Source organism: Mastigoproctus giganteus, chromosome 9 (assembly GCF_048544385.1).
Source record: "Mastigoproctus giganteus isolate SK-2022 chromosome 9, ASM4854438v1, whole genome shotgun sequence".
Classification (NCBI taxonomy): domain Eukaryota; kingdom Metazoa; phylum Arthropoda; class Arachnida; order Uropygi; family Thelyphonidae; genus Mastigoproctus; species Mastigoproctus giganteus.
The window spans coordinates 121,279,485-121,293,073 of NC_143583.1; the positions used below are offsets into that span (position 1 = coordinate 121,279,485).

The following is a 13,589-nucleotide window of genomic DNA, read 5'->3' on the forward strand; positions in this document are numbered from 1 at the left end:
GCTATTATGTATACTATATTTAGTATATATTAATAAGGTGAGACTGGCATATAACTCGCAGAAAAAGATGGCTCATGTTGTTATTGTTGGCGTATATTGAGAGGCACTAGCCCCAAGTTGACGTGCCTTTCAATGTAAGCCTCATGGTGTAATGACATTACCATACTTTTTATTTGTTATTTTGTTAATATTTGATTTAGTATGACTTCGCTAATTATAGTGACTATTAGGGGCTTTGTAGGTTATGGTTACACACATATCTTAGGCTATATTGTTAAAATTAAAAAAAAAAATAGTTCCTATATTTTAGCAGGCATATGTAATGTTTAATCAAAGCTTATGGCATTAATTAATTCTGACAATTTTACTTTTCAGTTTGTTTATATAATTTAGATATTAGATATTTTATTTCTTTTGTATTAACACACACACACACATACACACCTCGAGCGACCGAAGACATTGTCAGATTAAAATTAGACACTGATAAAATATATCATGTAATAAACTGCTACATAAAAAATGTGACAATGAAAATAAATTATGGTGAAATAATTTACAAAACTTTCCTTCTCAAAGAGGATATACGCAGCATTTATATAATGCAGAACATTTACATTAAAACAATATATAGAAAAGAAAAAAAATATTTTCTATATATACATATATAGGGGTCCACAAATGTTTTTTGGTTTCCGAAGGGAGCTATTGATCTCAGTAGTTTGGGCACCACTGGTGTAGGCCATTAGGAATATAATGTAGAACCTTATATTCCCTAATCCATCGTAAACTGAGGAATTCTTAAAAAGACCTTTTCGCTGCAAAATGCTATTGTGAAAAGGTGTGAAAACTGATTTCAGGTGAGGGAAGTAGTTCCCTTCCCTTTAGTTATTCTTTCTGTAAAACATCTAAATCAGCCCAAGAAATATACAGACATAATATACACAGTGCAGTGTGCCATTAGGTGCTAATGCATTGATAAAATAATAATAATAATAATAACTAGGGGGCTCCACCCCTGCTTTGCTTGCCAACCCCAAACACACACTTTTATATCTAAAACGTAGAGGTATGATGGAGTAAGTCAAATCTTTTCTACGTAAAAGACACGCTTGTCAAAATGCACTGATCAGTATCTAATCAGGAAATTACCCATGGAATTATTTACCTGTGCATTTGTAGTGATGTAATTACTCCATCTACTTCTACCACATGACCTGCATCCCTCTTCTCCAGTTGGCTACCCTACCACACGGTATTCTCAAGTTGAAATAAATATCACTATGTAATTATTTATCTGCGTTTACATAGGTCACTTAGGAAAAGGCCTTTTGCTTAGGGTTCCATAATGCATGAGGAATACTGTTGCATCCGAAAGAGCAGGACTAAAATATTTAAAAACTATACAAATATTTAAAATATTTACAAAATTCTAAACTATTTACAAATATACAAACTATATCGGGTCCCTTCATCAGCTGACATTAAAATGTAACATCAAATGATGCCAGACGTGGTCATGTATTAGACAGTGAAGCACGTACTACACAAGGTTGGTGAATGTTATGGAGGCAGTTGCCTTGCAATGCGACGAACATTGGCATGCATCCCACATATGTGCTCTACATTGTCAACAGCAAGTGTCTGATTCTACCCAGTAACCCATTTGTATTCCTTCCATTTCACCAACCTCGTGCACGTGCTTCACTGTCTAATACATGACAACACTCGGCATCATTTGATGCTCCATTCTAACGTTTTTTGTATATTAATGTCAGCTGATGAAGGGACCCATCATCCTGATATAGTAGAGGTATAATTGTAAATAGTTGTTTTTTTTTTTGTAAAATAATAAGAGAAGTTTACCTCAATATAATACGTAGAACACTTCCATATGATACTCTCCAACAATTAAAACAAAAAAATCGAAAATATTACATTACAGTAAAAAATAATTAAAAATCAAATCAGTTGAACACAATTAAAACTCAATGTAATGCAATTAAAAATTAAATTAATTAAAAGAAATTTTATGAAAAAATTTCAAAACTATTTTTCTTCCTGAAGCTGACAACGCTTTTCGACTGTATGTTGCGATCACAGGAACGAAATTTACCGAATAGGGGTGCACATGAAACTTAAATAGGGATTATTTGTCTTCATGCATGCACGTAAAAGTCGACGAATCAGAGATTAGAAATGGGCGGCGAACATTAACAGAATTCTCATGTAATTTAATTTCAACAGTTTCTGCAATTAATAGTCTGGTATAATTATGTTGGACACCAAGTATTTTGGCCTCGTTAAATAAAAAAGTATGTTTTTTGTTAGCAACAGGCTAATTCTGATGCTGCTGAACAAGAAACACGAACTGAGGCTGTGTGTTAATTAACACGAAAATTCAGAGGAAAATGCATAGAACCTTGGTACGAATGCAATCTCCGCAAGAAATGTTGTATACCAGGTCATTTATTTGTGTTGCGAACAAGGAAAGGACTGAGCGATTTTTCAGTATAGTGTGTAGTTTCCATATTGGCCTGGCCACAATTTTAATTTTGATATCTTTAAAGCTGTTTTAAACCGAGGTTCGAGCCTGTGAGCCACCAAATATGGAGGATGCGGAAAGGTCAAGGAATGACCACCGCATATCCCCGGAGCAATATGGCCTTAGTTGCTAATGCTCCTAAAAAAAAAAAAAACCAAGGAGCTGTTAAGCTGTTTGTGCCACTGTTCAATATATGGGACAGAAGCAAAGTATTTTTTAATATTACGATTGTTGGTTGATGTAGTATTCTGTATCCTATCCCTAGCTTGTACCCTAATTCAGTTTATTGTAGCAAGGGGATAACCCCTGTTTAAGAATCTTCTGGTTAATATTTGTATTTCTGAGCCCAAAGCAGATTCCATCGTTGAATATTTATGGGCATTTAAAAATTTTATAAATTACAAAAGAGTTACCTCAGTATTTCTTCATAGGGTGACATTTATTAAAAGATTTATTAAAAAATAAAGAACTTCTTTAAAATTATTAAATATGTTCAATCCTCTTAGTACATGAATGATCCAATGCCCCGGAATCATAGTCGAAAGCCCCAACCCGACCCCAGGTCCATCAAACTCTCCACGAAACCTCGAGTGTCCGAAGTCATTATGTCAGATATTTAAAATTAGAAACTGATAAAATATATCACGTAATAAACTGCTACATAAAAAATGCGACAATGAAAATAAATTAAGATGAAATAATTTCCAAAACTTTCCTTCCTTGAGGGAACCAAGCATTTCAACTTCCGTCATGTTCACAGGTAGGACTACTAATGCACGATAGGTGTACGATCCCCACGATATTTATGGGCAATTACTCATTAACATGCATGCATTAAGCCCATGAATCCGAGATAAGAAATGGATGTCATGTGTTAATCAAGTTATTTTGTATTCTCATTTCTAAGTTTTCCGCAATTAGTTATTTTGTATAATTGCGTTGTATGTTTTAAAACCTCATTGAACAGAAAAGTGTGATTCTCATTTATGGCATGGAAAGACAGTTCTGACACCATGGCTTATAATGCTCTAACCAACGCAGCATGTTGTTTAAGATGTGTGTCCAAAAGACACCTTGTCGATACCACATAAGAGGAATCACAATCTCCGCGTGAGATACTGTATACTATGTCATGCATTTTTATGAAAAAAGAGGGAAGGACAGAATGATATTTTAGTATGGAGCAAAGTTTCTGTGTTGATTTTGCTATTACTTTGAATTCTGTATCTTTGAGAAGGATATTACTTTACCTGTACCATTGTTCAATGTATGGAATTGTAATAAAATGTTTTTTTGTTAATTGTGTTATTGTGTTCTATACTGTCTACCCTGTCTTTAGGGCGCCTCCGTAGCCAGGTGGGAAGGAGCAGTAGTGCATAGCACATGCTTCTTGATTAGACCGGGGTTCGAGCCCGTCACCACCAAATACGGAGGATGTGGAAAGGTCAGAGAATGACCACCGCATATCCCGGAGCAATATGGCCTTAGTTGCTAATGCTCCTAAAAAAAAAACCAAAAAAAAAAAAAAAAAAACCTGTCTTTAGCATGTAGTGTTAATGGTGGTAAGAGGATATCCCCTGTTTAAAAATCTTTTCGTTAGTTCTTTGATTTCTATATTTAATGCAGTCTATGTTGTAGTATATTTATAAGTGTTAGTAAACTATAATGGATGTTTTGTTAGTAAACTATAATGGATTAAATATAATGGACGTTTGTAGGTAAACGGATGGTAACTAGTATGATGTAAGAACATTTCTGTATTTGTGGGTTTAAGATAGATTTTGAACTGTAATCTGTCCCCCACTCTTGTAAGTGTAAAATTTTAAAAAAATAATTGTTTTAGTGTTGTTGAAAGTCTTTAAAACATTGTTAGTAGTCTGCTCATCCATTATGATAAGGTTGTCATCCAAAAACCTCCCATAAAATATAATCCCAGGTAAAAATGGTTTCAAGTATATTTGTTCAATTTTGTTTAGATAAACCTCGGTGATTAGGCCGCTAAGACTTAGCCCCATTAGTAATCCATCTTTAGTTGGATTACCAATTACTTCTCATAAAACATAATTCCCCTAGGATTATGTTTTATGGGAGGTTGAAATTTGCATTGGAGAACGAGAATGTATAGACTAAAATGATTATTTTTAAAAATTTTACACTTAAAAGAGAGGGGGACAGATTACAGTTCAAAATCTACCTTAAACCCCAAATACAGGAATGTTCTTTCATCATACTAGTTACCATCCATTTACCTACAAACGTTCCATTATATTTAATCGGTTTACTAACGCTTATAAATATACACTACAACACGGACTGCGTTAAATATAGAAATCGAAGAATCAACAAACAGATTTTTAAACGGGATATGCTCTTACTACCATTAACAGTATTACACGATAACACAATTAACAAAACATTTTATTACAATTCATTACATTGAACAATGGTACAGGTAAATGGTACAGGTAACTTATATCCTTCTCAAAGATACAGTCAAAGTAATAGCGAAACCAACACAAACTTCACTCCATACTAAAAAATTGTTCTGTCCTTCCCCCTTCTCCAAAGAAATGCATGACATAGTATACAGTATCACACGTGGAGATTGTGATTCCTTTTATGTGGAATCGACAAGGTGTCTTTTGGACACACATCTTAAACAACATGCTGCATCTGTTAGAGCATTACGAGCCACGGTGTCAGAACTGTCTTTCCCTGCCATAAATGAGAATCACACTTTTCTGTTCAATGAGCTTAATGAGGCTTTTAAACATAAACACAATTATACAAAATTATTAATTGTGGAAACCTTAGAAATGAGAATACAAAATAACTCAATTAACATACAATGTTCATTTCTTATTTCGGATTCGTGGGCGTGTAAAAACGCATGCATATTAACCAGTAATCTCCCAAAATATCGTGCATTAGTAGTCCGACCTGTGAACACGGCAGAAGTCAAAGCCTGGTCCCCTTAAGGAAGGAAAGTTTGGGAAATTATTTCATTGTCGCATTTTTTATGTAGCAGTTTATTACGTAATATATTTTATCAGTTTATAATTTTAAATATCTGACATACTGTCTTCGGTCACTTGAGATTTTGTGGAGGGTTTGATGGATCTGGGGCCGGGTTGGGGCTTTCGACTATTATTCCGGGCATCAGATCATTCGTGTACTAAGAGGATTGAACACATTTAATAATTTTAAAGAAGTTCTTTATGTATTTTAAATCTTCTTCTTTTGAAATTTGGTCTGGAGAGCTGAGCATAGAAGTCACCCTGTGAAGAAATATTGAGTTAACTCTTTTTTGTAATTTTCAAATATGAATAAAACATAGGATATATTGAGCCATTATTGCTCATAGATTTATAGTAAATATTTGTATAGTTTTGTATTGTATGATGTTATTGTTTGTATAATAATAACATTATAACGCACTGATCGAAATCTAATCAGGAAATGACGTATGTAATTATTTGCCCGCCCTCTTCTCCCATTGGCTCGAATAAATATCGCTAGGAGGAAAACGTTTTTAATGTATAGAGAGGCAATATAAACATTAGCAATCCCCAGTACAGTCAGTTCTGCTATAACACGGTACATGTATTTCTAATATCTGCATTATGGTATTTCGTGCATTAAAAACAATAGGGCTGATGGGAAAATAGGGATAGGGGCTTAGCACTAAAAAAAAAAAAAAAAAGTTCAGTCTAGTAAGTAATACACTAAAAAAAAAAGTTAGAAACCCAATAAAATTGCTAACACATCTTAAATTTCTTAAAAATAAATAAATGTTACAGTAAATATAGCACTTTATCTTGACAAGATATGAAGTTTGCTTGATTAGTATTTCTGTTCACTGACGTTTTCGTTCTTTTTATTTTTGGATTGTAAAATTTAAAACAGTAAAAAAGATAAGCAATCAGTAACAACAAACACGGGATGCATGAATTACACAAGTGAGACAAGTTGATATGGTGGGAATAAGATTAGCTTGGTGCGAGCGAAGTTTTTACGGCTCCAGCTAATAGAGAATTTTTTCTTAAATTTTTACCATTTTATTGACTAAATTGGCATATTAATTTATTTTCTAGAAGTAGCTTTATATTCCTAGTTACAATACTTAAAAAGTTACGATTCAAAAGTATAATCGGTAAAAGTATACCGATCATAGTTTTGAATCTGTTTCTTATTAACGTTATGGCAATTAATGTGTTCAGAAGAAACTGACTGTGATTGAGATCACAGAGATTTCTTCTTAAGGCAAAATCTTCACAATGTTGAGTGGTGCCAGAACCGGGGGACATAAATTCAAATTAAGGAGGAAGAATTATAGACTGGGATCTGGGAAGTTTCCCTTTTTCCAATGAGTCATCAATCATTGGAATAAGTTATCTCCACGGGTTAAGGCTGATGGCTTAACTATCCAGAGAGACAACTTGTTCCAGTCAATGCGTACAGAAAGAAGAAACTAGGTAACAGGTTTTTTTTAATTCTTTGGTGAATTTAATCTGTATTGGTTGTTTGTAAGTTTCCAAATTAATATGGTGTTACCATTCCATGCCTTCCTGTGGTTAAAAAAGATTTTTACAGTTGGGAATGGCGGACAGAATTTGTATTGAGAAGTCTGAACTCCTCTCAGTGAGAAAAAGATTGAGGTTGGTTAATTTCAAAAGGCATTTTTAGAAATTAACTGCTACAAAGAAAATACAGTATTGGAATTCCTACCCCCAAGCTTTTATTAAAAAAAAATAATAATAATAATAATAAAAAAAGTCAATTTAGTTCCAAAATTAGCTTAGAATTTTTCTGGAAGTAATGTGATGAAATCTCTTTTATGTAATGTATCCTAACGTAATTTAGTTTTTATAAAGGTATTTCATTATATGAAACATTTAACCGTCATTTTCCTTCTAGCAAGTGCAAATCAACGATGATTTTTGTGGTTTGGATGTAAACACTCCATTAGGTGGTAGTATGCCAATTGAAGCAGCGCCTGTGCTCACTTGTTCTGGTTTACTTCTCACATCTGTAGCCTCAACTTCTACTCATGATTACACTGTGGCATTCCTTGGTACCGCAACAGGGCATTTAAAAAAGGTATTGTAACTTGTTTCATAACATTATTTAACATTTTATCTGTTGCATTCTGTTTTTTATATTTATTATTATTAGTAATAGTGCTGAAAAATGATGTAAGGAAGCAAATTTATACAGTCTGCATCTGGTTTTTAGAAAAAGAAAAATAGGAGGAAAAAAATAATCTAATTCTTCCTTATATTTATTCAAACCACCTTTCCACAAAACCAGATGGTGTTTTCTTTTGGTATTTTCCAACATTCAGTTACTCTCTGGCTGAAAGAAAATTTTTGCACATTTATCCTGGAGCTATCCTTTTTCAGTGTAAGTTTATGTTCCTTTGTGTTTGTTGCCCAAAAAAGAGTTAAAATACTATCATCATTATGTTTACTTAATCCATTAAAAGCCTTAAACACTTCAGTCAGCTCTCCTCACAAGTGTCTAATTTTAAAGTGCTGCTTCAATTTGCAGAACCAAATCCTTGCTTTAAGAGTGCAGAGAAGACCAACCAGATTTTACTAATCTGGTTGGTCTTCTCTGCACTGGTTCTAAGAGATCTTCATTCTTCCTAAAATGGTATCCAGACCTGTGTGCATTATTCAAGATGTGACCTACCCATTGCCTTATACAGTGGGATAATCACTTTCTTATCCATGCTGGAAAAGTTCTTGTATATCATTGACAAAACCTCATGTCAGAGGACTTCATATGAGACTGCACAATTACCCCAGGTCTGTTTTTTTAACCACCAATTTAGTGTGGTACCACCTAATTGTTATATTATTCTGGAATCACTGCTGCCCATATGCATTACCTTGCATTTATCTGTGTAACCTCATTTGCCACTTCTCAGCCCATCTGCCCAATTTTTTTTAGGTTTTACTGCAGTTGATTCCTGTCATTAGCCACTCTGCCAACCTTAGTATTTCTTATAGTCCATTTTACTTTCCCTCTTAAAGAAATCAGCAGTAATCTTTCATCATGGCACTATTCCAGCAACCTTAGTAATGCTCTTCCATCTTGGATATGTCCTGATGAAAGCTTAGTCACCACTTACATTTACCAAATTTTGAGGAAACAATCTGAGATGGTAATGGAGAAAATGAATTTTCAAAAACATTTGGTAGCCCATATCATTGCAATGAAGTTGCCACCATTGATTCATAAACACCTTTTTGAAATGATTGCCAGGCAAACAACCACCTGAAATGATTGCCAAGCTGCTAATTCAGTATCCTGTAGCTTTATTTCAAATACGAGGCGCCTCCGTAGCCAGGTGGGAAGGAGCAGCAGTGCGTAGCACTCGCTTCTTGATTAGACCGGGGTTCAAGCCCGTCATCACCAAATACGGAGGATGCGGAAAGGTCAGGGAATGACCACCGCATATTCCCAGAGCAATATGGCCTTAGTTGCTAATGCTCCTAAAAACCAAATAACAACAAAATTTCAAATACATCATTTTTTGAGCAATTTCTCTATTTGAGGCCCATTGAATGAAAACTCCTTCTTTCGGTTTTGCATCTGTTAAATTAGGAAACACTTCCTTAGGTAGCAGAATCCACTTCCTCCTTTATCGAGAGCCTTAAAAAATTTCATATATCCAAGCTTTATATGCAAAAGTGGGAGAAGAATCTTTTTTTTTTTTTTTTTTTTTTTGGTTCAACCAGTGAAACATATGATACTTTGTGCAACAGAAATAGTTGCACAAAGTAACATATAATTTTGTGCAACAGAAAAACATTATATTGTTTTTCTGTTGCACAACTATTTCCTCATACATAGACAAGAACAGTATTTTATGAAATCTTCCTGTAGACCAGTGACTAATTCAATTACCTTAAGATCATGAGATATTCCAAGCAAAGTCATGATGCTTTATTGCACTCAGGATCTTGGACATATTTTCATATGTTTCTTTCAAGCCAACAGTTTTAAGTAGAAAAACTGATGGGAATTCATTTTAAACTGCTGTTAAACTTAATTTTGAGGCATCAATAAATATACAACTGTGTCCTAAATATAGACAACAACAGTACTTTGCGAAACCTTCCTAGAGACCAGTGACTAATTCAGTTACCTTAAGATCACTGCAGACAACTTGTGGTGCTTTATTGCACACAGGATCTTGGACATAGTTTCTTATGTTTCCTTCAAGTAATTATACACCATTAGTAAATCACATCAGTAAATATACACCATTCATTAGGATTGCGTTCAATACCCAGTTCATTCAGAAAACCACTAATATCTTTACAGTGTCTTCCATAAATAAAAATTTCACTAGTGTTACCTCTATTTTTCTTCCAAACTCTCCTTGTTTATACACAAATCGGAATAAAATAAAAGTATACTACATTAAAATCTACTAAATGCATTCAATTCTCTAAGCTACTGAATGCTTATACTTCCCCGTAATCACACCAGAAGGCCCCCAATCCAACCCTAGATTCATCCAACACACCTCACAACCGAGCAATTGAATAAATATTTAAAATTACTTTCAAATATTTATTACCATATATTTATACATTCGTGATTTTTAAAAAACACTGACACAATGTATTAAATTTCTTGAGGTTGTGAGGTGTGTTGGGTGGATTTGGGGGCCTTCTGATGTGATTCTGGGGGAAGTCTAAGCATTCAGTAGCTTAGAGAAGTGAATGCATTTAGTAGATTTTAATGTAGTATACTTTTAATTATTTTATTCTAATTTGTGTATAAACAAGGAGAGTTTGGAAGAAAAGCATTCCTGTGAAGAAAAATAGGTAACACTTGTGAAATTTTTAATCAAATTTAGACATAGGACATTTTGAGCCTTGATTGCTCTTGGTATTACATTGTTTTCCACAATGAAATATTTTTAAACACTTGTGACGTTTTTGATATACTGTAATTTTAGTTCCTGCTTCAAGTAACATCCATTGTTGTAACATGGAACCAAGGAGTTCTGCTTGCTCTTGAGGATATTAGTTTAAATCATGAATTGTCATTCAACTCTCTTGCTTAATTAAGTGCACAGCATTATAATTTTCTGCTTGGTAGTTTAAATCAGTTGAAGTGGACAGTTCACCAAGTTCTGCAATACAAGAATCCTCACTGTATTTATCACTGCATTTTTTATCCCATGATGTTTGAGATCTGATATTGGCAGGTCATTATTATGTGGAATAGGCCATATTCCAGATGATATGTTAGGATATTTAAATGGTGAGAGCCACCTTCCTACGGTGAGAGAAGAAGGCATACTGTCAATTTTCCCAGTTAGCCACCTCCTCATATGTGGAGCCTTGAGTTTTGTCCAGATCACCAATCTTGCAATGAACTACAAAGAATATGCACATTTAGTAATACTGTAGATATTTTCCCTCTGAGTTTTTGTTGTAAGCTGTCCACGCACGTAGCATAAATTATCAGGGTGATTCAGACATCCTTTGCTTCTGCTTAAACATTTTAGCAATACAGTTATAAGTAAAACACAAAAAAAGTAAACAATATGCAGTACATGCAAATAAACTCACACTACAAATGTCTTTCCATTATAGAGAGAGAGAGAGAGAGAGAGAGAGAGAGAGAGAGAGAGAGAGGTTTGAATATGTTAATCCTCCCCAACATTACTGCCATCTATGTGCACATGCAAACATTATTTGCAGCTAATATAACAGATTAGTGTTGCATCTGCTTCCCTAAATTAAAGGCGCCTCCGTAGCCAGGTGGGAAGGAGCAGCAGTGCGTAGCACACGCTTCTTGATTAGACCGGGGTTCGAGCCCGTCACCACCAAATACGGAGGATGCGGAAAGGTCAGGGAATGACCACCGCATATCCCGGAGCAATATGGCCTTAGTTGCTTATGCTCCTAAAAAAAAAAAACAAAAAAAAAAACAAATAACAAATAACAGCTTCCCTAAATTATAGTAAGATATACTTATGAATTAAACAGAAAAAACCTGTACATGTAGAAATTGTGATGCATCATGAAATTTTAAAAATTATTTTTGAATCTATATATTTTTGAAAAATATAAAAAATAAAAAATAATACTATGCATAAAAGGATGCAGTGTTTTGTGACACCTCCCTATGGACCAGTGAGCAGCTCAGTTATCTTAAGGTCATCACAGACATTCCGATAAAAGTCATGGTGCTTTATTGCATTCAGGATCTTGTACATACTTTTTTTTTTTTTTTTATTCCATATTATTATTAGTAGTAGTGGCAAATAATGCAAGAAAGTAAGTTTATACATCAGCAGAAAAAAAAAAAAAAACAAAAAACTAACACTTTCCATTTCACCTGTCTATCCCCTCTAACAGTTTATATAGTTCTTCCTTGAATTTATTCAAACTACCCACTTCTACAACACCAGATGAAATTTTGCTCTAACAATCAAGGGAGAAGAAAGTCCTTCTCCCAGGGCTAAAAGGAGTAAACATGGACACTAAAGACTTCCCACAATTAGAGCCAAAGAGCTCTCAACATGACAACCACGAAACTGATCATGACTTCTCATTGTCGAAAAGACTAAAAAAGGATGCAAACAAGCAGGAACCTCCAGCTTTCCTGATCATCTATTCTCTGTCTTCACAACCTGTCAGCAAGCTCTCTCCTTTCATCATACAACGATGCCTTGAAAATGCAGCAGCATCTCCAAAAATGGTGAAACATCTTCAATCTGGTGACTTGCTAATAGAGACCTCTTACCCAAGACACTCTGACCTCCTGTTAAAACTTACATCTTTAAGTGGAATTCCAATTCAAATCACTCCACATAACACCCTGAATTCTTAAAAAGGGAGTGATCAGTGAATGGGATCTATTAAACGTTTCCGAGGATGAAATAATCCAGGAACTAAAGGATCAAAATGTAACTTGGGCCAATAGAATCATGATACGAAAAGACAGCACCTTAGTCCCAACACGTAGCATAATTTTAACCTTTAGTTCACCAAATCTACCATTCTCAGTCAAAGCATGCTATTTAAACTGTCGTGTTCAGCCCTTTATCCCAAACCCTCTGAGATGTTCGGGATAAAGGGCAGAAATGTCAGAAATTTGGCCACTTCCAGACAGCATGCCGTGGAGATGCAACATGTCCAAACTGCGGTTGCAAAACTCGTACTCAATCTGAATAAAAAGCACAAACTCCGCAGCATCTTAGTTGCAAGGGCAATCATCCAGCTTACTCCAAAGATTGTGATCTCTGGAAGTTAGGAAAAAAAAATACTTTTCAAGAAGCTAGAAGACAAGTAAAATCAAGCATTCCAAAAACCTCTTACGCTTCGGCTACCCATAGTCACAAATCAGTAGCATGTCAGACAGAAGTCTCTCCTTACAAATCAATCACCGACTGGGCTCGATCAGTACTATCGACTCAGCCTACATCTGAATCGTAGTTAGTGGACCAAAGTAATAATATGCCACTCACAATTCCAACTCAAAGCCTAACCCAAAGTAAAGTGGCAGAAAAATTGCATAAATCAGATCCTATGGAGGTGAAACAACCACAACCAACAAGCATGGATGCTGATGATATGCCCAACCAAGGAGATTTTCTTGAATTACATGCAGTGGAGATATGGAGGATAAAATGATTCAGGACGCCCTAATTTTCCCAGAAAAGAAAAATCTAAACCTAACCATTATAAACAACCCACGCATAAAAAGCAGATAGATTCGTCTTCCTCTTACAAAACCAAATAATGGAACATGTTATCCAGTGGAACTATAGAGGTCTTCGCAGTAACATAGATGATATACGTGAATTAATTCATCACTATAAACCTCTTGCAATGTGCTTGCAAGAAACTAATTTGACATCTCTGGTCTCAGTTACAATCAAAAATTACACTGTATTCAGGCAAGACAGGGCTGACTCCAATAACGCACATGGAGGAGTAGCAATACTCGTGGATTCAAGCATCCCCGCCAGACGTATTCCATTACAAACATCCTTAGAAGCCATTGCCAC

The 13,589-nt window shown here is 34.8% G+C and overlaps 1 protein-coding gene across 2 annotated transcripts in view; it reads left to right on the top strand.

The window, feature by feature from the left end:
* Positions 1-13,589, top strand: part of LOC150080687 (plexin-A2-like) — a 1,379,917-nt gene that overhangs the window by 558,439 nt on the left and 807,889 nt on the right. For both annotated transcript variants that reach the window (XM_090381876.1, XM_090381877.1), the window contains one exon: positions 7,463-7,645. In XM_090381876.1, the coding sequence (XP_090238002.1) occupies positions 7,463-7,645 (183 nt within the window). The remainder of the gene's footprint in view (positions 1-7,462; positions 7,646-13,589) is intronic.